The sequence below is a fragment of the Rhea pennata genome, chromosome 2 (assembly GCF_028389875.1).
Source record: "Rhea pennata isolate bPtePen1 chromosome 2, bPtePen1.pri, whole genome shotgun sequence".
NCBI classification, from domain to species: Eukaryota; Metazoa; Chordata; class Aves; order Rheiformes; family Rheidae; genus Rhea; species Rhea pennata.
In genome coordinates this window covers 11,805,838-11,832,399 of record NC_084664.1, presented here as the reverse complement: position 1 = coordinate 11,832,399, position 26,562 = coordinate 11,805,838, and the positions used below count along the sequence as shown (strand labels likewise).

Sequence of the window (26,562 nt, the reverse complement as noted above, 5' to 3'; positions counted from 1 at the left end):
GGATTATTGGAAACCTTAAGGCATATGATAATGGAATGGTGATAAATTAAAAAATGGATAAACATACTTCTGTGGATTCTAAAAAGTTGATAAATATTTTGTTGCTGTATTGGAAATAGTAAACTTCACCTTCTTATGTTTACTCTCAACTTTTCACTGACTTGGACCCTATATGGTGTAAAAACTCACAGGGTTAACACTGGCTTTTGTCCTGAAGAGTTCAGTTTCATCTTGTGTGAAAAGGTGGCTGGTCTTGTTTCAGTGAGGGTGGAATTAATCACTTCAAACTGCAGATTTTCACCGTGTAGACACCTGGTTTGGGCTGATCTTTGGACAGCACTTGGAACGTGTCCAGAGTCAATTATGGCGCTCAGATTCAGTATAGGAAAAGTCACTTTGGGAGTTTTAATCTGCTGCTTTACCTTAGGATTGGATAAACTGCACCTTCCAGGTGCCCATTTCCCTTCACTGACTATAACGGCATGTAAGGCAACTCGCTCAGGAAGTGGCAGAGATCAGAGGGCAGGTGAGCTAAATCTTGCCCAAGCTGTTTTTCTAACACAAACGTCCTTCTTGTTATCAGCAGAAGGGACAAAGATTAGAAGGGGTAATTCTGTTCCCGCTCTAGTCAGAACTTCTAAGCCAGCTGGGTCTGTGGGAAACATGCTCACAGCTGAGTTCAGATGCTGTCAGCAGCAAAAGTTAAAGCAACTAGAAAAAAATCTGAAGATTTTCTGTTTGATCTTTTTGTTTGTTTGTTTCTTCTTTCTGCTGATTTTGTCTCTGAGAGTTTCTATATCAAGATTTTAAAAACCTGTGTCCCAGTTAGGAGCTGGCTGGCATAAAGACGTTGGAAGTACGTCACTGATGATAACAAAACTCCTCACGTTACGTCCGATTCCTCGTTCCTTTGTTCTTCCCGCGAGTTCAGCTCGCTGTCGTTAGCTTTGCGTGCAGCTTGGAGCACACGTGCGAACCACTCGCAAAGCTCTGCCTAACTCACTTCAAACATTCACGCCCTTTCCTTTCATGCTTATTTGAATGACCTCTTGAAGGAAAACCATGTTTTCCTAGGTATAAATTACACGCGTGCTTACACACGGCACAGAGCCAATATTTATTTGTTTTCTTTATCCAGTAACTGATTAAGAACCTGGCGCAGTTTGGGAACGAGCCGTCCAAGCAGCCTCGTCGATCATTTTAATTACTTTGCCGTTGTCTTTCAGATGTCTCACGCAGCCACTAGTGCCTTTTGTCGTTCTATTAAGCTGCAGTGTGAGCTTTATCCCTCCCGAGAAGTTGCTATCTGTTTGGACCCTTACTGCGGACTCGGGTTTGTCCTCTGGTGCCTCTGCAGGTGAGGTTTCTCCTCAACTTTTTTAAAATACGGTGTGGTGTAAAGCAAAACCAGGATGACGTGAGCGATGAAAAGGTGGGAAGAGCGGGGGATGCCTCTGGGACTAACACAGGCCCTGGAACGGCCCGAAGCTGCACGGGGATGCGCTCTGTCCGAGCGGGCACGGCCGAGCGCCGCGCGTCGCGGGGCCGGGCGCTGACCTGCCGCTGCTCGGCTGCCTCCTCGCCGGCGCTGCCGCCTCTCCTCGGACGGAGGCGATAGCCTGGAGCCTTAAGCACCTTAAGAAGGTGCTTTCTTCTTGTTCGTGCTCTAATCTGAAACCACGTGTGGGCATTGGGGACTTCTTACTAGTGGGACATGTGGATATGATTTTTGGAGAGACATGAAATTGTGTTTTGTTACAGAAAGATACTTGAATGGCAGTAGCAAAGCTACCAGAAAAAAATACAGTGAAATGTGTATCTCAGCCATTTTTTATTAGTAGGAGGCTTAGAAATACAGCAGTTCTGTCAGTCTCTGTAACGCCAGGGAAGTGACAGTTCAGCACTGAAAGCAGATTCATTGATACTTTTTTTTTTTTTTTTTTTAATGTTGCTAAGTTGATGCAAAGGGGAAGAGCTATGGGAAAAGTAAGCAAGCATATTTTACTAAGACATATTAGAGTTCCAATAATCCAAAAGTTTTGCTTACTCCATTGAAAGCTCTTTGGTATTAGCAGTATGCTAATTATTAGTTAGTTGCTGAAATTAAGATAACCCAGGGCTATAAAAATTATATAACTCTGGATAAACTTTTTATCACTTTACTAATTCCCCAATGAAAGCTTTATTTAACAACAACTTTAACAATGTATTCTCAGGAAGTATTATTTACTTAAAAGCCTTTTGGCCTTTTTTATTGCCCTTACTGTTTAAAACATATGTTATTAAATGTAAAATGGCACAGAAATTAGCAGTATTACCATATTTGTTCTTGATCAATATTTATTGATTTAAACTAATACTATTTCCAATTTTACACAGTGATTAGAGACTACTGTGTTTTGAAAAATTGCAATATTTCAATGTCTTACACAAAATAAAAATATCAGGTCTACAGAAAACTCAGAAGATGCTTCACAAATTTCAAGGGTCTCTATTTTAGTTAAGCTTTTAAAATAGTGATACTTTTAGGTCAGCTGAATATTTCTCCTGTAGTAGAACGTGTTGCAATATGTCCTAGTTTTGGCACTGTTAGGTCTTAGTTCTGCTGTGTTGCAAGATTCATTGACTAAGTTAAATCTATCATGGTGCATTTGGCAACTGAACCCCAGGAGAAGACTATTAAAGCAGGATGGGAGAGTTCAGCTGAGGAGCTTATTTCTGTATGGGAAAATGAGGGACCTGGAGCATCCAAGTGATAGCTTGGATGCAACATCATTATGGGTCAGTAGAATGCAGATAAAATGTTGACTTGCCCAGAAACCAAGAATTTTGTGGTACCCACAATTCTCCTGAATACCGAAACTTGTGTTTGTTCTGGAACCATATTTACAATAAGTAAGGAAGTGTTGTCCTTAGGTCCTTCTCAGTGCTGCTGGTGGTCATCCTTTTACAAGAAAAGATCATGTGTGACTGGAATAATGTAGCAAACCTTGGGAGAAAGCAAGCAATTAAGGTCTCTGCTCCTCTGGAACTCATAGAAGGAATAGAAAATTTGATATCATTTTCAAAGAAGAGAAAGAAAAAAAAAAGAGTTGAAAGAACTGAGATCAGGACAGGCACACTGTAATCTTGTGAGCCATCGTGTCAATCTCTGTTTTGCCACTGGTTTTCTGTTCCAGTAAAACCAGAGAAATTGCAGCCTACTTGAATAGCGACTGTCATTTAAAGGAAGCTGACATCAGATGTAGGTTCATTAATTCCACTTACAAACTTAGTTTCCATTTCATTGCTACGTTAGAGTGAATGTTATTTGATATGTTCTTTAATAGCATAAAACACATTGTGAAGTTACTAGACGCTTGCTCTTTGTAATTTAAAACTTTGTAGCTTTGCATTTTACTCTTTGTAGTTTAGAATACCAAAATACTTCTCAACATTTTACAGCCCAGGTTCTACCTCAGAGGGATTTACTGTCAAGTTACAATTTCGTGTCATCACTCCCACTACCTAAATCAATGCTAAATTAATGACTTATGGAAATAAAGCTAGATCTTAAATTACTGATCAGCTATTGGATTTTGAGGGTTAAATAGGAATTCTTCACTTTAGGAATACAGAAGGAAAAGGAAGCAATCTCTTGCACAGTGTGCTGTTAAAATGACAAATGAGGAAGTCTTACAAAAAGTTCTTTTTCTACAATGATGTCCTTTATTAACTAGATTAAAGGAGGCCTAGACTGAACAAGGAAAAAAAAACTAACCTTTTATCCCTGTTGTAGGTGCTTAAACATTGCGCTGGCCTGCTCCACTGTGATGCCCCAGAATGCAGCATTCTGTGAGCTCAAAGCTGCTTAGGGAAGCCTGCTGGAGCATGGAGCCAGCCCCTTGGTAAGTCTGGAACAGATTGCATAGTTTTGCAAAGTTTGTTTTTTTTTTGAATTTATTATTTTATGTCCTAGAGGGTATAAAATAATAAAGAAAAGAAACCTTGCAAAGCAGAGCAATACATGTTAAAAAAAAAAAAAGAAAAAAGAAAAAAAGGGATGAGTTTCCTCTGAACTGGCTGCATGCTCCAGCAGGGTTTCCTTGGAACATTTGTCATAGAACAGCACATCCTGGGTGTGGTGGCAGAGGCAGCAGCCCAACGTGGGGTCATGAATCCAAAACTTCCGAATTTTTAACATTTTTTTTTTTACTAATGACTCAATAAAAGGACATGTTATTTCTCTCTTTTGTCATTTTTGCATTCTGAGAAGGTGATCATTGTATTCTAATTTGCATTGCATTTTAAAATGTGTTCTGTTTTTTAAAAGAAAAAAAAATTGCAAACATTCTCCAATGTAGAAGAATCAGTACTAAATCTCGTTGTTTGATTCCTGAAATTAAATTGTCTCTCCCTGTCTTAATGCTCATCCCTGTGAGGTAGAATAGAGCATCCTACACTTATATTAGTGAGGATTTATTTAATTGATAGCTGCTGAGCAAGCAAATACAAAAAGAATTTTCCCTCTACTTTAGCCTAGGTAAGGTAGTCCGTATTGTAATTCACCTTTTACTGCTGGGGGATAGAATTCTCTGTGCTGAAATTAAAATTGAGTACATTAAGTATTTTAAAGAAGCTACTCAATATACTAGTAATTCTTAGAAACAAAGATTGTAATAGTACAAGCCTGTAAAACTCAAAGTGGACTGGAGGAACTGGATTTTCCAGTTTGCATGGCCACATCAGTAAATACGGTGATTCCTATCAAATTATGCTAGGAAAGCTTTCCAGGTAAGGTGCAGTGAGAGCAGCTTTCTTCTTTCCGGTTCCTGCACCTTCTACTTTGCAGTGCCAAGCTCGTGCAGTGCTGCTGGGTGGCTTCTGCAGTGAGAGGCTGTAGGGTTTCGTGTGAAGCAAACAGATGGAAATGGGGAAGAAGTAAGCAAGGAATTACAGCATCAGTGTGAGAATTGCTGTTCCGTAGTGTGCTATAAATCATTTAATTACTGTTAAGTTTTCTAGTGTAGCTTGAAGCTGTCTGTCAGGCATGAACATTTACCCAATTTCTAGCCCATTCACAGCAAATTAAAGGCTGGACTGCATAAAGAATGCCAAATTTCCAGCTCAAAAAAGAATGATTCTGAGATGGAAAATGAAGGATGTGAACACAGCCATCTCTCTTGTGTCTTTTGCAAAGTGCGTTATTGGAGCAGGAAAAATATGGAGGTGGGGCTGCAGCACACTTCGGGGTGCCAGCTCCAGATGGAGTCTTTAGCCAGGGGCAATTTGCAGAAGAGGTCATTTCGAATTTTTTCCTTATTGCAGTAAGACTGTAAGCCTGCCTCAAGTCTGAAAGGTTCAAGGGCACGTGAAATCCTGAATCACCTTGATACGTGAATTCTGCAGTGTATTAACTGCGCTGACTCTGTATGCCTAACTGAAGGCCCTAACATGGATGAATAAATGGGGACACCAAAGATAGTGCTAAGGCAGGCCTGAATCTGAACAGTGGCCTATAAATACAAACTGAACTGTGCCTAATGAGCTGAGCCAGATTCGATTAGCCTCTTCCTACCTTAGGATGTCTCTAATGCCAGTCTCAGCAGAAATGACACACTAATGGCACTGTATCATCCAATTAACCCCAGGTTATGAGTTCTAAATGCAGACTAGCTGGATTTTCCATGCAGATGCTATTTTAGGGAAGTTAAGCAAGGAGCACAGAATGGTCTTAGGAAGTCAAGAAAGGCCCATGGAAAACTTCTTTAGTTCAGGGCAAGCTGGTGCTGTCACATTTTTTCCTCAATACAAAATGAAAACAGTGGTCAAAATTTTAAAACTTGTTTGCAGCAAGCTTTCGAGTACTTATATGAAAGGACCTCATGCTGGAATGATCCTGAGCACCACAAATTCTTTCAAGTGACTGTCTATAAGATTTCCACTCTTGGTGCTACTGGATAATATGTTTGTGCTCCAGAGCAGGATTCGGCAGTTAGCAACATGCAGGCGTGCACACACATATGGAGTAACCTTGCTCCTCCCATCCTTGGGTCTTTGAGGGGCCACCTGCCTCTCCCTCTGCCAGTAGCTGCCACATGGACCTAATCACAGTTCACAATCAAAAGCCTCCATTTTTAAGTCATTACTAAGTTCTAGTTATGTTTGTATTAGCTAGACAGTCTAGCTCATTGTCTGCTAATGACAATCACTAATTTGGGGTGGATTTTAGGTTTTGCTGATTTGTTTATTTTTCCTCTGATCAGATTTCCTTCCTGGTACACAAGATGTTGTGCATATTCATATTCATCAATCACTTACATACTGCCTCTCCTGAGAGACGGGTTTTCTGGCTAGAATTTGACACGTTCTTTTGTATGCTGCGTATGTAAGACTTTCTCTAAGAGGTTGTTAAAAAGTTTAGGGTTTTGTTAGATCATTTTACATGATCTGCTTCAGACATAGAGAGACTGCTCTCTCTGCTTCCCTATGACAAGTTGCACGTCTGTTCAGAAGTGTCCAGTCACAACCAGGGTTAGAAAAGGCTTCCATTTCACAGCTCAGAGTTTGCTGAAACTCTTGTCTGCAAGGTGGAGGTGAAAGCCTTTTGAAGAAATGCCAGTAACAAGAAGTTTAAGTCACCACATGGTTCTCATTCTGGGCAGACAGCATGGCCCCAACAGGCAGTACAGGAGCTAAAGGAACAAAATACTAGTATTTCAGTGTTTCTCCAAAGACTAATGTTTGTACCAATACCAGAGCATGAGTTAAAAGAGAGAGCTTGGTTATGGCTCCACTTTCACTGGTTCCCAGTACTTTTATGTAAAACTGGATCTATTCTGAGCACCAGAAATCCATCAAGATTTATGGGTAAGTAAGTTCCTTTCTAGGAAAATCTTTGTGCCCTACATAGTGATCACTTCCGCTGTTTGTAGGCTAAACTTCTTTTTGAGATATCACCACCCTACCAGTGCTGACTGCTTGTCTACTGACCATCTGCAGTAGTGCTCTGCCTTCAGTGGACTGTATGGCGGATTGGGAATGCTGTTTTTTATCTCTGAACTCTCCAGATGGCATGAGGTCCTTTGCTTGCTCTCCAAAAGCCCCTCTTCTGTGAATGTACTGGGTCTCCAGCTGCAGATTTTGTTTCAGCCCAAGCCTGAGGAAGCCTAGATTAGACATATGCCCAAACACCTTCTCTGTAACCTGTACTGTCCCTTCCTGCAGGCTCTGATTCAGATTAATATGAAGGCTTTTGCTGACACATGTTGATTCCCTCAGGATACTGAGGCTCTTCACAGGCTTTAAATAGGTCTACTTTTTATGTGCATGGCAATTCAATTGTTTTGGGCCCTACCAAATGCCACCAGATGCTAAATACAAATACCAGGTGCTCTTCACTAAATGCCCAACACCACGTCTAGAAATGCAGAGAGGAAATGCATAGCACTGAGAAGGCTCAGCAGTAGCTACCTGCCTCCTGCACTTAGCTGGAAAAGCAGCTGGTATCAACTGAGAATGACACCAAGGAGTAAAGGCAACAGCAAATTATTAGGCTGCCGAAATAAAATTCCAAATTGAAGTTTCCATTGGTCCACATTTATTAGCCTGCTGAAATTTCTGGAACTGTAACAAAGGCTCAGCCTTTATTGTTAATCTTTCTCAACACATCATGGGGTAAATCTTTGATTCACTGGATCAGTTAGTTGCTAAGATATACTTCCAGGCATCTGTATGCTGCCAAAGCAGCATGCCAGTCAGTGGAACTAGAGATGGCACCATGACTCCAAATTCACCCTACTACATTAAACTGGAATATTCCTGTCTGTGTGCAGCCCTGTCCCAGTGAAGACAGACAAGGCTTCTCATGTACTGCAAGATTAGAAGGCTTTGTCCACCCAGTGAAGTGCTCGGGACTATTCAAAGCAAGGATTGGTTCTGAATACTTTTTTCATCAAATTGCTTTGCAGTCCCTTAAAGAAAGAGACCATTTCTAAAGGTTGATCTCCCACCTCAACTACCGCTTCATTTCACCTGCATCCAAACAATCATTTTGACAAAATGGTGCTGTGATGCTCTATAATCCATCTTTTTCATCTACACCTTTTTTTGCTTGTTCATTTGCATTTTGTAGAGATGATGGAGACTGATAAACAGGTGTGCAGGTCCATCAGCTATTCTCCACAACTATTGTAAGTCTTTTGTTATGAGACTGTTGCATCAAAAGATACAGTTGCTTTTGGTGGTAACAGATTTCTGCAACAGGGAAGAAAGGTTCTGCCTCAGTTTATTCCCAATATTTAAGTAATTAAAGTTTGAATTTTGTACAGATTCCAACACCTTAGATGCCATTTCAATTTCAGAATGGTAATTTTAGCTTCCACAATTTATATTTAAATCCCTACAATTGACTCTTAACCTGCAGAATTCTTTCCTGACAGTCGGTGCTTGGGACTACTACTCCCACAGGGAAGACCTTTTCTTAGTGTCCCATCTGTGCTCCCCAAAGCCACAACATTCACTACAATTTTGTTGCTTCTAGTATCAGGAGAAAAAAGGATAATGGATTAATTGTCTTTTGATGGCTGTCTTGTTCCAAGAAGGTGAGGTGAAACAGTCTATTTGTTCCATGCCACTGTTTCAGGATTAACAAAGAAAAGTCTCCGGCATCTCTACCCTACATGGGGCAGTGTTGGAATGTGTGATAGGGAAAGTTCCTGTATGCTGGGAACCACAGTTAGCTTTACCCATGATCCTCCAAAGCAGCCTGCCACAACAGTCTGCTCAAGTGCATGGCCATCTGCTTGATTGCTGGTATCCGCGTTAGGCAAACATGTTCTAATATCTCAAAGTGATTTGAAACCACCCAGCTGAAAAGCTTTCAACTAGCTATACAAGGGAGCATTTCTCTCCACCAAAACATAGGTGACATACGACTTCTCTGGGGTTAACGTGGAAGGATAAAATCTGAATTTGCAAGGATATGTGGCTACCAGGAATGTTTTGTTGCTCGTCATGTCGCTTTTGATTCACAAAGCCTGCACAATATTTCTGAGATGGTTTTGGAGAGGTGATACAAGTTATGACTGACAGCGTGGTGGCCAGGTGCTGCAGAAAACAGCTTAGCTGTGGAACTGGTGTGTCTCTGAGCTCCCCAGACTGTTCTAGCAAATCAGATGATGCACATGGCTCATTAGACCACAACTAGGTAGGCAAGGCCTGTGCTGGTCATCCTGACTCAAGTGTGATACCATCTTTCTGTAGGTTTATGACAGGAACAGCACCCGTCTGAGATTCTGCCCCACAGAAAGTTCCCATCCTAGTAGATATTTTCTGCTGCACTGAATTTTAGTTCTGAGCTTCCCTGTATTTCTGAGGGATTATAAAACTCAGAAAAGCTGCAAGCAAGATCTTAATTTACTTCTGTCTAATTCAAGTGTTTTTGTAGTCAGAGTATGTTGTCTAGTCTGCTTGTGAGAAGGCTTGTTTCAGTCTCAGGAAGAGGTCATCATTTTGTACCCAAATCCAGGTGCCTTAATGCTACATGGTTGGTGGTGGAAGGCTGAGAGAGAACAAAAATACAGACAAGAACAAAAAATGTTTCTTACTTGTCCAACATAACCTGATCAAGGAGGGGAGACACTTCACCCCACTCATTAGTGTTGCTAAACAAGAAAGATTTAGTCTTTGGTTTGAATTTGTGTTCCCAAATTGCACCATTTTGGACTATTTTCCAGTAGTGTGTCCTTTGAATGCGGTTTTCTGGGCAGAAGTAATGTGATTTTGTTTTTGTTCTGGGATATTTTGCTGAGCTAAATAAGAGGCACTTACAGGAGCTTAATGTGGTTCTGAACAATCTAATAATTCTCCCGTGTTTGAACCCCTGGCAGCCTGTTCCTTAATGTGCAGATTTTTTCCCCCGATAGTGGTTGCAGCACTTAGAAGGGTTTAAGGAGGGGGAACAGGTATGATGCTGAATCTCTATACCCTATTTATACAGGTTGGAGGCTATCACAGTTTCTTACCCTAGTGGTTACAACTTCTCATTTATTTAGAAGTATTATTTATTTGCCAGCCCAATTACACACCTTGGTTGTTTGTGGAGCCCTGGCCTTAAATTTGGAAAGAACTAAACCCTTTTGACCTTCCCTGAAAAACTTCATAGATTTGGCTAAGAAAGAAAGAGTTGAGCAATATTTATAGTAAAATCTTTCACTACTCCCTAGCTGGGTTTGATCTTTCCGTAGAGCTTAGGGCATACTCCTTCCAGGCTTTGGTAATGTTGCCAGCATCTCTTTTCACACGCTTATGAAGCACATGCTCGCGGTTCAGTTGGACTTTATTCTGGTTCCATAAAAGCAACATAAAAGCAAAATGCTTCATTTGACTGTCCCATGCTATCACTGTTATTTCAACCGTGTCTGAGAACACAGTTCTTCATGGCAAGTCACTGCTCATGAATCATCAAGAGTGGAGTAAATGTGGACAGGCAGTCAAAGATAAGATTTTACTGTATGATAAATGAAATTATTTGAACTATAGTTCATATTTATTTCATGACATTTTATGACCTTTACTCCAGCAGAGTCCTAAGCTGTTTGGATTGTTAACAGTCATTGTGGCTGCATTTGTAGAGCTCTTATGCCGTTATCCTACCATGTAAAGACATCCAGGTCACACACATGGTTCCAAATGGTGCAACTTTCAAAAGCACCCTACTCTGCAGTCGGCGCTGGGGGGGGACACACTCACTCACCAAGGGTGGGAGCTGTATGAAGAGCTCGTCTTCAAGAATTGCAGACGTGGGTTTCTTCCTTTCTCCCTAATGTCAAGTGTTATGGAGATGCTAATATTCCTGAAAATAAAATTTCATTTGGTGTCTTACCTCGGGCACACAGATTTGAAAGTGTCAGCTCTATTTTACCAGGCTGGCATTTTAATTTTTCAAGTCACAAATGGATTTCTCTCATGTGCGTCATAAATCTCTGGGGCTTTATGGTCCTTTTTCAGAACTTCGGTGATTTGAGGGTTTTATGTTATGACTGTTCTGATTTGAAATATCTACAAATCAGTGATTCAAATGTGAGGGGAACTGTAAAAGTGGTGGTAAATCTGCCTGTCGGATATGACTGATCAGTATAGGGCCCATAGGTATAAAAACATCAATTTGGGAATATTTTTATTCCCTTTGGGAGAATCACTGGTACCATAGCAATTAGTTTTGACATAATTGTTTCCTTCAGGGACCTTAATAACTGTCTTCTCTCAGTACTTGTGTTCCCTTGGTATCTAATAAACAAGAGACATTGTATATATGGTTTTGAAAAGTTCATAAAACTTTCACAGAAAAAATATAAAGCCACATTTATTGTTAAATTGGGGCCAGATTTACTTCCTTGAAAATGATTGCAAACTTCCTGCTCACCTCAGCAGGAGAGAGTTATTTCCATGTTAAGTAATCAAGTATTCTTTTAATCAAGGTATCTTAAAATGGTAATTGCTCAATCTTAATTATTTGTCAGCAACACATAATTTTTGTTGATATTGTGATAACATTTATTAGCGGAATTAATAATCTAGCTATTTTGTAATCTTCGGCACAGTTCTAACAGCAAAGCCCACTGACGTATTTGAGTAAATTAGTATTTTAGGAACGTCTGCTTACATTCCTATTGATTCCTCATAGATTCTGACAGTATAACAGAAAGCCGAATTTTCCCCTTAATGTTAAACTGTTGCAGCTGTAGAGCACTTGTAAGACTTTACCATGGTTCCTCCAGTGCTTTGATAAACTTTAAATTCTAGCATCCCGTTGCCTGTAAACATCTACAGATGCATTTAGCATGTGTTAACAAGTCTTATATCTTTACAGCGTTTATTCAGGACACCAGTCTATTTTGATTCCTCCCTCAGAACTGGAGAGCAATCCTGCTCTGTGGCTCCTGGCTGTGAGTCAGTACAAAGTGAGAGACACTTTTTGTTCCTATTCAGTCATGGAGCTTTGTACTAAGGGACTCGGTTCGCAAACAGAGTCGCTGAAGGTGAGTAGTTCTGCTGTTGTGTGTAATGTGCCGTTTGCCTAGTGTCCGAGCATCTTCTCCTCCTGGAACAACTGTGCTAAATCCATGCAGCGAGGAGAAAACCAGCAGCAGCAAGGGCAGCTTCCACAGAGCCGACACTACGCCTTGCCAAAGCCTGTATATTAATATCACTTGTTCTCTTTAAAATCACAAGGCTTTTAAACATCAAGGAAAGACTTTTATTTACCTAAGCTTTGTTATCTGTGTTGGAGTCTGTGTTGGTAGGCAAATGTTGGGAAATGGAGGTTTAAAAGTCCAAGATGTCCGAGGATTAGTATATTGTATACTGAGTTTTATGAATTTCCTGATTGTATGAGGCACTAGTTCAGTTTTGGTCCCTATAGTTAAATCATCAGATACTCAGAGGTACTGTATTTCTTTAACTGGATTGTCCTCACTGTTTGTGTGTGTGTGTATCTATTTTATTTTACCAGAATTAAAAGCCAGGAAGCAAATTGCATTTCTGAAGTCATCTAGAATTTCCAGTATGCTACTGAGATAAATTTGAGCTCGGGCTGATGACATTTATGATGTCTCCAGCCCTTACCACCCTCACTTAATAATTTTCTAATCAGTTTTTCCAAGGCTAGTTAATGCTTCCTGTTCACTATTATTCATCAGAGTTCTGAATTATTTTGGGGAAAAGGCATTTCTTCAGAATTAGCATACCCATTTCATCCTAAATGCTAGAGTTGAAATGCCAATATCTGCTCTTCTCAGATATTAGACTACCACCTGGCCATCTGGCTTTCAGAAAAGGTTGAAATTACACTGGCAGCTTAGCCCCTACTCCTCTTTGAGTTGTAATTCCTAGACCTAAGTTCCACTATTCCTTTTTTCTTTAAATCTACCCATTGGCAGCATTTGTTACATTTTAACTTCTTTTTAGGCAAGAGGACTGGACCTTTCACGTGTACGGACATGTGTAGTGGTGGCTGAAGAACGACCCCGAATAGCTCTCACTCAGTCATTTTCAAAATTATTTAAAGACCTTGGTCTCCATCCACGGGCTGTCAGCACGTCGCTCGGCTGTAGAGTTAACCTGGCTATATGTTTGCAGGTAAGATTTTTCACACCTTAAGCTTGAATGAGCAGGGTTTTTTAAGGAAAAGGTTCTCAGTGAGAAGCATTCATTGTATTTCATTTGGCTGCTTGGTTTTAGCCATAATAAGAAAATGCATGTAGTACTTAATGTTCTTCTTACATATAGAGATAGTAAATTGCTATTTTTTTGTCAGTGAACATTGTTCATCTCACATGTGGCATTCATAGCATTTATTCTGCCTGTGAATACAGTAATCGAGAAAAGTGTATGGTAGTGACAGAAACATATTATGTGCTCCAAAAACAGTTAGTATTTAGTCTTGTAGAGTTCCGTTTCCAAGTGCTTACTTTAGAAAATGGATTCTTTCTGTATATAGATTAGTTCTGATCCTTATTTAATTAACCAGATAGATGTTTTGTGTGTACAGTTTATAACTCACACAATGAAAAATTATGTTGCAACATCTACTTCATTTGTTCTCTTTTGACCCACTAATCAGAAGAAAGTGCCCAGGAATAATCTGGGATTTAACCTGAATTCTTCAAAAATCTTTGTTAAATCATCGATTTTACGAACAGATGGAGCACTGTGGCTATATAGTCTGAATTTCTGAAGAGCTCTAGATTTTTACTCAATGACAAGTACACTATGCAAGTAGATTTAGGCTGAACTACAGTATATCATTTAATCTTTCAGGACTGCAATGATGAAAATTGACTTGCTTTTTTATAAGGTGTTCTATTTTTAATGAATTTTGCCTTATTTCTAGTTTAAATTTGTCTAGCTATAGATTCAGCCACTTTTTATTTTATTACACTTTTCTAATCTACAGTAAAAATCTCATTTCTGTCATGACTCTAAGTCATATCTTAGTCTTTGTTAAATAGATGAAGAATCTTAAGATATGCTTTCCTGGTCTATATCTCATTTTTATGACTCTTTCCTGACCCCTTTTTGTCCCTTCAGATCTGATATCAGAACTATACGTATTATTCCCATCATAATCCAACAGATGTCATACTCAAATATAATATAATTTCCAACTTACTAATTTTTTATACATGCAAGAGTCATCACAGCATATTGCTCTCTGCATTGGCTGAGAAGTTACATAGCCATTTGATCATCTGTCAATTCTCTCACCTCCTCAAAGTCACTGTTTCCCCAGTATAACTTGCATGCGTTCTGTATGGCATGTCCAGCACTTCAATTCTGGCAGCTGCCCCTCATCTACATTGAGGAATTTTTAATGCGTAAACATACATAATTGTTTAAGTATGGGAGCCAGAAATAGCCCTTCTCGGTGAAACTACAAATAAGGCGCTTGCTGTTTTTTTTCCTGTTTGTCATTTATGTAAGGATTTTTTATTTCAGGAGAGGGGCCATCCAAAAATGTGACAAGTGCAGGTGATTATTTTAGCACAGACTGATATATTATGCTTGCCTTAGCCTCTTACCCTGTTGAACACCACTGAAGAATCATGGCTTTCAGCAGACCTTGACCAAAAGTGACCTTGATGTTCAGCAGAAACATGAATTAGAATCAGAAAATGTTATCAGAAGATGAATACAGGAGCCGTGCAACATCACTTTTTCTTCTTACCTTCCCTCTAACTATCAACGCAGTATCTCTTCAGGCCAGGGCTAATTTAGCTGGTTACTTTATTTATTATTATGAAACATATGACAAGGCAAAGCTTGAACAGGGTTAAAAGTCATTCTGTGTCTCAAAGGTTGAGTTCTTTAGTTTGATGTTTTGTAATTACAGCCATAAATATTCTTCAGGAATAAAAGTTTAAGAAAATCTCTTGTAATCTCAAAAGCAGAACTTGAATCCTCCAGAGCAAATGTGTCTTTAGTCTATTAAATTTTAATAAATAGTCTTGGGAAAAAATTGTCTCTTTAGAGAAACTTCTGTGAACTCAACAGCATCTCCACCATATTTCTGTGATTGACAGAAATCAGATTTTTTTGAAGAATATTTTGAAACACCTCTGTGTGCTGGGACATGTTGGAACCAAACAAGAAGGATTCTGTAGGGAATAAGGGCAACATCTCTCTTGACTGGGGAAGTTTGCTTGCTAGTAATGAAAATCTCCTTTCTGGCTCGCAGTGGTCTGCAGAGTGTTTATAAGTAGTGACTGCTTCACTGTTATGCTAAATCATTTATTCAGGACAAGCATAAAATCAGGGAATGGCAATAAACAGCCAAAAGGCAGGTATGCCCAGGAGTTCAAATGAGCCCCTCCAGAAGTAACATGTAGAAAAGCCAAATATACTTAGAGAAATAGGAAGTTCCAATTGGTTTGGAGTTTGGCTGGTTTTGTTTGTGTGGTTGAATGAAGCTATCTACCTGATGATTATGTTAGCTCCTTGTCTGAAGTTTGCTTCTTAGATGGTTGTTGGCACAAATTTCTTGGAAAAGTTCTTGAAACAAACTCTGAAATTGGATCACACAAAGGAATATTATAATGGCATTGGCTATGAATTTAAGAAAAGCACAAAGTGAAGACCCTGAGTGAGGTAATTTACAACCTGGTGGATAATTTAGCGTAGTGTCAGGCTTCATTTAATTATACTAAGTTTTTACATCTCAATCCATAGGACAGACTAACAGCAATATACTAACAGCAATATACTACCTAAAGAACTGAGTGGCTGGAATGAAAAAAGGCAGTTTCAGAACAGTCTAGATTTGGTAACATTATCTTTCCAAGTGGAATAGGTTTTGAAGCATCTAAACCAAGGGTAGTTTTAAAGGAGTTTGAAATATTACTCAGGATGTTACCTGCAAGTATCACTGCAAAACTTGCAATTTTGATAGAGATATAAAGATACAAGATGGCATCCTTAAACATCTAGCACTAGACACTGCCAAAGAAGATACTGAATTAGGCTGAGTGCTCTTTCCAGAAAGTCTGGGAGTTTATGGCTAGTAATGTTCCAGCATAGCTCGTGGTTTCTTCTGTTGGCTAGGCTGTTGAACAGAATGAATTTTAATCCTTAGTCAACAATGTTCTTTAAATCAGCATTGTCTCCAATATATTCCAGAAAAGGTTCATGATTTCTAGATTTTTAACACTGCATAAAAGTACTTCTAAAATGTTTGAGTCAATAGCATCTACCTTTGCATTTGTTCTTTGAAGTGACCTAGCCCAAGAGATCAGCATATGGTTCCCACAATGATATCTACCATTGGAATAGCTGTAGTCCAGTTTACTCTATATTCATTCTAAAACTTGTATCTATTAATTAGCTTTCTAAAGTACCTTGCTTCAGGAGCTCAGCTTGGATATGATCTTCAATATCATCTTCACTTCTATTCCAATTTTTTGGATAATTATAATTTAAGGACTTCATAGGGAGAGTATACTGATTTTTCCAAAAAGCTTTTTCTATTTTCTTCCCTTCCAAATAAAAGATGCGTGAGTGTGTGCGCATGCGTGGATGTGTGTGTGTGTGTGCATGGATGTAAGTATGTGTGTGTGTGTGTGTAAAAAATTTGTAGCAGAATTTGACCTTTTATTAAAGTTTATTTTGAAAAGGAAATCATTATGATAATCCCTTTGGTACAGAAGAGCTTTAGCCTACCAAATGAATCATAATTTCAGGATTAGGATCACAGACTAATGCATTATCATTTGTATTCATTTCCTCTCATATGTAGAGCAAATTTACTATATTTCTTCTGATGCAATCACTTTGGCTAGATTTTTAGAAGTATGCTTCTGAAAATAAATAGTTGTCTTCATCTTTAGGCGCTTAAATACCATTACTGTCTGACCTCTTACAACTGTATAGTCACAGATAATTGTTCAGGGATTTCTGAGATGAAATGATTGCATCCAGCATATTTTACTTCTCATTAACTAGCATCTCAGCATTCTCAAGAGAGAGAGAAAAATAGGCATGCAAAGTAGCCTTTTTCTTACAGAGGCACAGATGGTTCTCTAGGATTTAAGCTAATTTCCATTTAAATACTTGAAATAAATATTTTCTTTTTTATTCAACCTGCTACTTAATTTCGGTTGAGGAAAACTTGTATGAATTGTTCATTTTCCTTATTTACCCTGAAAATGTACTAGCAAATCTGCCTAAGCTGAGGCAGGAGAGTGGGATTCATCTTGCTTCACTTAACCTCAGTGACCTTAAGTCACTTAAAAGTGACATAAGCAAATTATCCAGTATACATCTACAGTCAGTGGAAGGGAGTAATATCGAAGTATTACAGTAGAGAGCGTCATTCGCTCTGTCTCAGGTGCCCATGTTGGGAGGGGTTGATCACCATCTGGAGATACTTCCTGCCTTATACTATACTCCTGCTTCTTCAATGTCTGCAGTTATGAGAGATGAATCCCATCCTACTGTCTAGAAAAGGGAACTTCATTAGTAAATTTAGGGGTAAAGCTAATGCTTCTTTTTACTTAGTGATACGTCACACATTTTGAGGATCTTCCATATCCAAAGTAATAAGGTGAATTGCCATCAGGGGTTGCTCTGAGAAGAGTGCAACAGGAGACTGTGCATTTTGTCAGATTTCTAGAGTATGATTCACATTTACCCATGTAGCACAGCTCTGGGTGAGTTCCTTCAGATTCCGTATTTATTGCCTTTATTATGAGTCATGCTATGAAGTTCTCACAACTTCAGCTGTTGTGCTTATGTATGTAAGATTGTTAGGTGTCCATCAAAAAGTCCATTTTTGGACATCTATCAATAGACTCAGAAATGTGAACATTAAGGCTACAACCTTAGATAGAAGGAAAAAGAATAAATTTTTGGAACTTCTGGTTGCCTAGCTTTTAACTTTGAGGAGGGGATTAGGGAAGAGCTTGCAGGTAGACCTTTGGCTTCAGTGGAAATTAGGTATGAGCTGAGTGCTGGCAAGTGATCATCCGTTATTCTGACTTGCTAGGGTGGTCCTTGGCGAGGTTTTGACCTGCAGTGTGCTCCCAGACAGAGTATGCCTGGCATGTTGCAAAGTTTGCATGGGCCAGCAATGATTCCCCACTGGCAGCCCTTGTGCAGGGAAGAGATTGGTCCAATAGGTTTGACCTATATTGAAACAGTTTTCGGCCAGAAAATGGTCTTTGCCTTGTTTTATTTCTTTGTATGCTATTTAGCATACAAGAAAATACTTCCTAAGTGTTAGATACAATAAAAGTTATGTAGTGGTTTGTCTGCTGCCAGCACTGTGATGTCTCTGTCTCACAAAGTCTGTTTGCACAGGCAAGTTGAACTGGTCACTCAGGTCTCAGTTCAGACTCTACCTCTTTTGAAACAGTTGGTTTCGCAGCGCTCTAAGCCGCGGCTGGCCCCAGAAGGAGGATACTGAGACTTCAGCTGCTCTTTCTTGAGCTCTTAGTTACAAGCCATATGTAGCTCTGATCCTCTCAAAGTCCCCTCCAAACCTGTAGTATACTCACCAGCAGTGCATTAGGTCACTGCTGAATTTTAGCATTTCTCATGCTTTGCTGCAGTCACACTGCATGGTTCAGCCTGGATTATTAAAAATATTTCTATGTTTAGGCAGCATGTAATCAGCAGACCCATCCTGTTTTTTAAATGCTTCATCTTCCCCCACATCCAAAACATACCTATACAAATCCCCTCTGGGCTAAATATTCCCCATGACAGTAGCAGCTTAGTGAAAAAGAGTACTAGTCACCACTGTATTTTGTCTCTACACTGCATTATCATATATTATGGAGAACTGATGGGGTTTTATTGGCTTTTAATTTTACTGCTCTGTGTACTTATTACACTGTTTATCGTGGCAAATAGACTAAGAATGAAGAATTATTGAACTACGAAGTTACTCCATTTAGTTATGGTCTTACAGTAATTAGATTTTCCAAGAAACCTTGATTTTATTTCACCCTAGGAGCAGGTTAATTTGTATGAAAAAAAGGTGTAAGTATCTTTTTCTTTCTCCATTGTCTACTAATGTTTTTTCCCAAAAGAGAGCTTACTGACGGCTTCCAGAGGACATCGCTTACAAACCTGTTTTATTACCAAATGTGGACCTGGAAGCCCTGTTTCAATGGATGTGCATTAAAATAGCAGGGCCATAATATTTACTGGCTTTTTCACAAGAAAAACAGTATACTAGACACATGTTTTCCACTAACAACATTGTCTGTAGCGTCCTTAAACCATTTTAAATCTGTTTGTCCAAGGTTAGCAGTCTATAGCTGTCTCTTCTGTTGCTCTACTAAAATGTTGACACCTCATTTTTTACTTTTTTTAACCTTTAATGGTATAATGGTTAATTTGTAAGATTTCTGTATTTGACATTGTTTTTCTTTTTATTTTACTCCCTGCTTTTTGCATTCTCCTCTTTTTTTCTCCCACCCTTCATTCCCATTTTTTATTATTATTTTTGTCTTGTGTTACCTTCTTTCCTTCTCTCCCTCGTCCCTGCTATTTCTGCTGCTGTAGCCTCACAGGCTGGGAAAGCTGGCCGAGCAGGTAGGGGATTTTCATGTTCCCTCAATACCCACCTATCAGCTTCCAACAGTGGGACAGACTAGAAATTGAGTCTGGAGATTTGGGGATTTTCAGATCCTTCTATGAAATTGCAAACAAGTTTAATGCAGCTTTATCTGGATGCAGGTTTCATCAAATATTAGCCCTCTCGTAACTGTTTCATTCACACTGAAAATAACAAATACCTTCGTGATTGTCTTTGATTTTCAAACTTGACTGTGTCTGTTATTTTATAAATCAATTTTGCTTTAGTTCTATTTTTTAAAGATAATCAATTTTTTTCTTGTTTTTTTTAACATTGCACATATTTGAAATAAGTTCTCCACTCAGCACTAGTCTGTTACACTGCTGAGTTTATTAGTAGACTGAAAATTGTGTCGTTAATAGTTAGAGAGGATATTGTATCTTGTATTGTGTATGACAAGCTAAAGAGGCTAACATGCATGTGCAGCTCTCTTACTCTTTTTCTCCTCTGGTGGTGGGTCACTCTCAGTGTTTGTACAGTAAGTATAAAATGGTAGTAGTAACTCTTCCCCCCTGCTTTAGATACCAAAATAGTGTATTTGTGGAACTTTATCACAATTTTCTGTGCTGAACAAATTGTGGAACTACCAGCCAGCATTGCAGAAAGACAAAATTTAACCCTAGACTTTTCTAATCTTAAGAGTTGTACTATACAATGTAGCCCAAACAGAATAGAAGTCAAAGGGGTTTAATGTTGTCTGATGTTTTATTTAGTAAAAAGCTGAATAAGCTGATAAAGAAGTTCCTGCAGCTGTAGGTTCCCAGGGTTAGGTGAGTTCCCAAGTGCAGTTGTGTTTTTTTCTAGCATTTGCTTATCAGTGAAATGAAGTCTGCAGCAAAGGAAAGAGCCCTAGCTGAGAGCATTGGAAATTCAGATGATGTTCACATGGTGATGAGTTTATGTGTTGGAAAAGGGACAAACTTTGCAGGTTACAAAACTGCAGCAAAGCTGTGGGTGGAGAGGCTTAGAAGACTCTATCTGGATGAAAGAAAACTGCAAGATTAGCTTACTGTTATTCAAGTAACTAAAGACTGTGAGTTAAAATAAGGATATAACTACATAGCGGAAGATTGAAAAAGAGCAGAGTAATTGCCTGTAGATCTTCAGTCCACTTTGGCCATGTCATGCGTGCTACCTTTAATATCTTTAGCTTCAAATATATATTCTCTGTTGCATGTATAGAAGATTCTCAGTAAATCATGCTTCACATTCCTGACCATGTGCTTCTGCCATTAAACTATGTCTCCTCAGCAATTTCTGCATTCCTTTATATGGCAAAGTGTTTAACATTTTTATATGTATCCATGTGCTGAATACTTGGCCTTCTGTAGCAAGTAAAACCTGTGTTGACATTTGTTTGGTTAAGTAGTATGGCCGCTTGATGTTTTTACAAACCACAAAGTAGCAGCTACCTCACGGTAGGTATGTGTTCAGGTGCTCTTCTTGATCTGGTAAAGCTGAGCTGTTGTTGGTAATAGCTTAAATATAATTGTCATTTTGTTAGCCTAATCAGCAGTGAAATGAACATTCAATAATGGGGGCGGGGGGTAAAAAAAAAACCTGCTTTCCTCCTTCTAGCTTTCAAGTATTGATTAGTTGATGTTGTTGTTCACAGGGAACGTCTGGACCAGACCCAACCACAGTGTATGTTGATATGAGGGCGCTGAGACATGACAGGTTGGAACCACCTTTTTCTTTGTTCTATAGCGCACGCATTTAATGGAGTTTCTAGCAAAAAAGCTACTTCAACACACCTCACATTCTCTCAGAACATTGCTAATTCTTCCTAAAGAGTTTGTGCTAACTCCTACCAGTGAGCAGAAATGGGTATTTATGTCAAGTAGTTCACTAATTAATTAATTAATTAATTTTAATGTTCTTAAAACAGAGGCATCTGACGGGGCACTGTGATAACTAGTAAGATCACACAGAATGGCAGAAGGATTGAGATGGGGAGGGACCTCTGGAGATCATCTAGTGCAGCCCCCGCTTTTATTGTGTTCCCAGTTCCCTGACACTCGATTCAGGTCACGCAGCCTGCCCTGTCCCTAACAAATCGGGTCCCGTTGGGCCCGTGAACTCTGCAGAGGCATTTCTGCCTGGTGGGGAGTTGTCAGCCGGAGGGGAGACCCTAGAGCAGTTTTGCTGTAATTCTTAATGCTGTAAGAATATGAGGCAACGGCTGATTGAGCTCAGCCGTTGTGAGCAACCCCATTCTGTAACGCTATGAATTTTTTTCTGTCTTTGAAGTTAGATGCATATGCAAGAAATGGGAACTAAAAATTACCGCTAGCGTTAGTAGGGAGAGGTCTGAATTTTTTTTTGCATGGAACTTGTAATTTCATGTGTAATTTTAGAAAATACCCACACACATATGCACATACATTTCCGTTTTCCAGTATTACAGACAAAAGACTAGTAGGCAATCTCCTTGCAAAATATTCTTTTAATAAAATCCTAGTGTTCTGTTAACTCTGGAAAAGTGATCATTTAATCAAGTATTCACCAGTACCGTCAAAATCATTATCCAAACAGGGCTTTTTTGCTTTGTTGTTCTTTTTCTTTCTTCTTCGTAACAGCAGAGATCTTTTCCCCTCAGGTGAGTATGAACTTTGGCTCTATCTAAGTGACTGGGTCAGCTTGCAGAGTGAAGACCGGAGGGCAGTGAAGGCCTGAACTGCCACTCTGAATATCCAAAACTTCATAAATCCAAGCGAGAATGTAGGCTTGTCAGCACGCATTGTGGACGCAGCTTGAGTTTTAACCTGAGCATGAGCTATTCAGCATAGATGGTGTGGACTTGCTCACCAAGTCTGTGTGTATTTTCCCTACAGACTTATAGTGTCAGCCCGCAGAGGGACAGGCGTTTGTCGTGCGTGTGTTTGGGCACCTGGGTCTGAGCTGCCTGGGCTGCCTTCAGCCAGGCAAGCAGGTAGTTTTAGGGCGTGATTGACCTGATCTCCTGTAAGTGTACAGCTAAGGTTGAGATTAATTGAACTCAGATGTGGTTATTTCTTTCCATTAACTATAAAGGGTGCGTAGGATAGTTAAGTCAGATATACGTGTAGATATATCTTTGTAGTCTGTGGAGTTCGGCAGGTGGATCAAAGGAACTGCAAGGTACTCAATTCTCTCACCATTTTTTTTACTCTTTTTATACAAACTATTGCCAACAATAATGCTCGGTTTGATCAGTCCTCTGTGACTCTATTGGATTCATAAAAAAAAACCTGGCCTACCTGGCCAATAGCTATGGTGCTATGTAGACATGATCCACATTCATATCTGATCAGCCTAGTAAAAAACGCCCTGGTGTTGTAGCTAAGTGACCCTACCATCTCAGCACTGCACTTGTGGACAGAGATTTACTTGAGAAGATGGAAGATTTTGGTTATGAGAAAGAAATGGGAAGTGGAGCATTTCTCTGTGGCCAAGACAGATCCCATCTAAGGTTAGCCATTTAAAAGGTAGCCATCTGAGAGCCACCTCGGCTCCGTCTATAGTCGCTGATGCAGGACACGCACCATCAGTTTAGCCCACATCTCAGATGTGTCAGCATGGGATGAATCACTTTTTAAGGTATCTTTCTTTCCCTATTGATGAGCAAGGAACTTTACATGATTACATTAGACTAAACATTTAATTTTTAATTAAATACATTAAGGTGAGTCCTGTTCTGTCCCTAATGCTTGCACTACTCTCAGAGCTTTGAAATGGCTAAAGTTGATCACATTGTAGACATATATCCATGAGCATCATTCAAGTGCAGGAGAACTATTGAACCATTTAAAGGGAAGTTGTAGCTATAGAGGGGAAAGAGAAAAAAATATACATAAATTCTTTATTTGGAATTATTTTTTATTAGAGAAAAAATAAATTTATAGAATATTTATTGGAAGAAAAATACATAGAAACACATATTTATAAAAATAAGATTTAGGAATCATTTTGTAATTTAAGAATATTTATAAATGGTAAAGATATATCTGTTTTTTTCTGTATACAGTGAAAACAAGAATTACTCTTCATAAAAGCTGCATATACCAAGGCTATGCTGTTTGCCTACTTTAGCCTGTCATGGCAAAGTTGGTGTCATTATCAAGATCAGACTTTGCAGTGTATTAATTTATATTTAGTGACTGAGTTCTGCAGAACATGAATGATGTTCTTTAGAGTTGGCTTCTCAGATCGTGCTAATGTAGATTTTATTTTGATGGATTAAAGCTTTGCTTCATTTACTCAATTCTTTGGAATTAGAATTAGATTCTTAGGTAATAAATTAGGGGAGAAAACAACTTTATTTGACATACTCTCTTAACGCTTGCTGTTTGTAACTATTTCAGTGGAACCGAATGTCACTACTGCTTAGCAGTAACTAAAAGATTGTTGTACATAGCTGTGGTATAGTAAGAACCCACTGAGTCTTCCCAGGTCAGCCAGTCCCCCAACATATGGAAAAGATTACACCGTATGCTTAATGAGAGGTTTGTTTTTCACATTTTAGAAGATATTTTCCAGAACTTAAAAAGACAGAACATCATTATTTTCGTTTTTCTTTGAATGATATGCTTTCTAGTATTCATATACTATTTATTTCTATAAAAATTAATAATCAGGTTTGAATGCATCTATTTCAACCTTACCTGGTAATTAGGTGTTTGCAGACTTCTAACTTAAGGAAATGTCATTTTTTTGATAACAGCTTAGCTCAAAATGCCTGTGCCATGTGCAATTTGGGTAGAGATTGGCCGGAACTGGTCTATTGACCAAGCTAGACATTTCATCCCAACTCTCCCCCTGTATTTTGACTGTTTGTTTCTTGTGTGCGGCAAGGCTAGATGTTCTCCAATGGGTTTGCATGGGTGCCCACAGACTGATGGCTATGGCCTCGTGACTCCAGCCGCAGTGTTGCCCATTCATGATGCGCCCTAAATGTGATTCAGTAGTGAAATAGGATTCAGCTGGCTGACTGTGAGCCTCTAGCACAATTTTAGACATTACAGATCTTCCAGGAGGGCCTCCTGTAGGTCGTGTGTTGTATTGGCTAGGTCAAATCAGCTGCCTGGGCTCTCATCCTCTCATGTCTAAAATCATATTGGAAACCTCAGCTTGGAAAATGAGTAACATGCTAATAGCAAGAATAGTGTCCAGCTCTCATGTGCCGTTGGTGGCAACACATTGGTGTTGTTGCACTCATCATCTCAATGTCCCGATGGGCCCCAGAAAGATGACATCCAATAGAATGAACTGCAAAGACAGGCAAGTCCTACCTGTGCTGTTTAATAAAAAAGCAGCAGAAAACTCCAGAGTTGGCCACCAGTGGCTGATAGTGCACTACAACGCAATGTGGCCTCAAGAGACTCGCTCAGAGCCAAAGGACAGTGTGGGTGGATTAATGCTTCAACGCATGAGCGGACCCCTCGCAAGCTGTCCCAGCCAGGCAGGGCTGCCCCAGTTGTGGCTGTTGGGGACACAGGAGCCCGGACATCCCCCCGAGCTCCCCGCATCGGGCCTGTGTGCACCCCTCTGCACGAGGGCAGATGCAGTGAAGCTCTGGTCATGAGGAACCTGCTGTGGCATTGACTGCATTCCTCTGCCACTGCCCCTAAGAAAACAACTTCATCCAAAAAGGAGAGGGAGAGAATGAGTATATAAAATATTCTTGTCACACCGTCTGAATTCCCCTGGGAAGTGCTCGGAAAAGGAGTCAAAGAACCTCTTCTCGTTGTACCAAAACACAGTATTCATTGCAAATGTATTTATTGGCTTTTATAACAAGTCTCTGCTTTTATAACAGTGAAGATGTAAATGTAAGGCACAAGAATCTGTTTTACCCAGGATGTTCTAAAGCGAGGTGAACATGTGTGCACGAGGTTAAAAATATCTAACCAGGTTAAATACATCTCTGATACTAGCAGAAAAATTTCACTGCCTCCTCATCTTTGACAGAGGATTAGTTTTTGCTAGAAAATAATTTTAACTGGCAAAACTAGTTGCTTCATCAAATTGAGAATAGACTTCATGCATATTCCAAAATAAATACCCTTTTCACATAAATAGGGAAAAGATATTTTTAAAGTGTTTTTCAGAGGGTCTGGGTTTTCATATCTTTCAATATATTTGCAAATATTCTAACATGTATTTTTTTCTAAGAATTGGTCAAAACTATTTTCACAATGTTACTTTTTCGACCTTCTAGTTTAAATTTTGATATTATCTTAAATTTGAAACTAAACTCAGATTAATAAGAAATAAAATATTATGAAAAAAAGTTTAAATGAGATATCTTAACTGCTTTGAATTTTTTCCCAATTTTTAATACAGGAAATTAATTAAAAAAATATTCTGCATACCTGTTTCTTTCATAGTTAAAATGTTGTATAGAGGGTTTCCTAAAGCTGGAAATTCCTACAAGTCCTATAAAGTTAAGCAGCCCCTTGAAATCTGGTATTTTATCCTATTATGAAGCCTTGTCCACACAGAAAATATTATGAATGTCACTGTCCTGCCACAGAATAGAAAAGATCTACTTTGGTATCAGAGTTTACTTTAAAGGGACAAAAAAAAAAAAAAAAAAAAATCAGTTTAATCTACTCCTACATCCGAAGGTTGGTAAAAAGGTCAAGTCTCCCGATAGCTGATGGTGACAGTTCCTGACCTCTCAGGGAATGCAGGGGTAGATTTCTAAGGAAATATCCACTAAGAAAAGTCACTTTTTTGTACTGTGACGTAGCTGTCACAGAGTTGGATGATACCATTTTGCCTGTAGTTGTAATAAATCATTTTCTCTTGTTTTGGCTACAAATTCTATTTAAACTGCTTATCGGACTACATCCAAATTTTTTACTAAACTGGGTGAGAATGAAGGCTTTTGACCAGTGTTATAAACACTGTTCTCATTTTTTTTTCAGTACTGTCACTTACCCCTCATATCCTACTGATCC

General features: G+C 39.1%; 1 protein-coding gene across 8 annotated transcripts in view; it reads left to right on the top strand.

Annotated features, from left to right (window-relative positions):
- DIP2C (disco interacting protein 2 homolog C) overlaps positions 1 to 26,562 on the top strand; it is a 318,346-nt gene that overhangs the window by 268,813 nt on the left and 22,971 nt on the right. For 5 of the 8 annotated variants that reach the window (XM_062568857.1, XM_062568855.1, XM_062568854.1 and 2 more), the window contains 5 exons: positions 1,227 to 1,357; positions 11,852 to 12,020; positions 12,949 to 13,119; positions 19,546 to 19,575; positions 21,234 to 21,295. In XM_062568857.1, the coding sequence (XP_062424841.1) occupies positions 1,227 to 1,357; positions 11,852 to 12,020; positions 12,949 to 13,119; positions 19,546 to 19,575; positions 21,234 to 21,295 (563 nt within the window). Of the gene's footprint in view, positions 1 to 1,226; positions 1,358 to 11,851; positions 12,021 to 12,948; positions 13,120 to 14,478; positions 14,717 to 19,545; positions 19,576 to 21,233; positions 21,296 to 26,562 lie in introns of those variants that run through there. The other 3 variants (XM_062568858.1, XM_062568856.1, XM_062568860.1) reach the window with 2 other exon arrangements.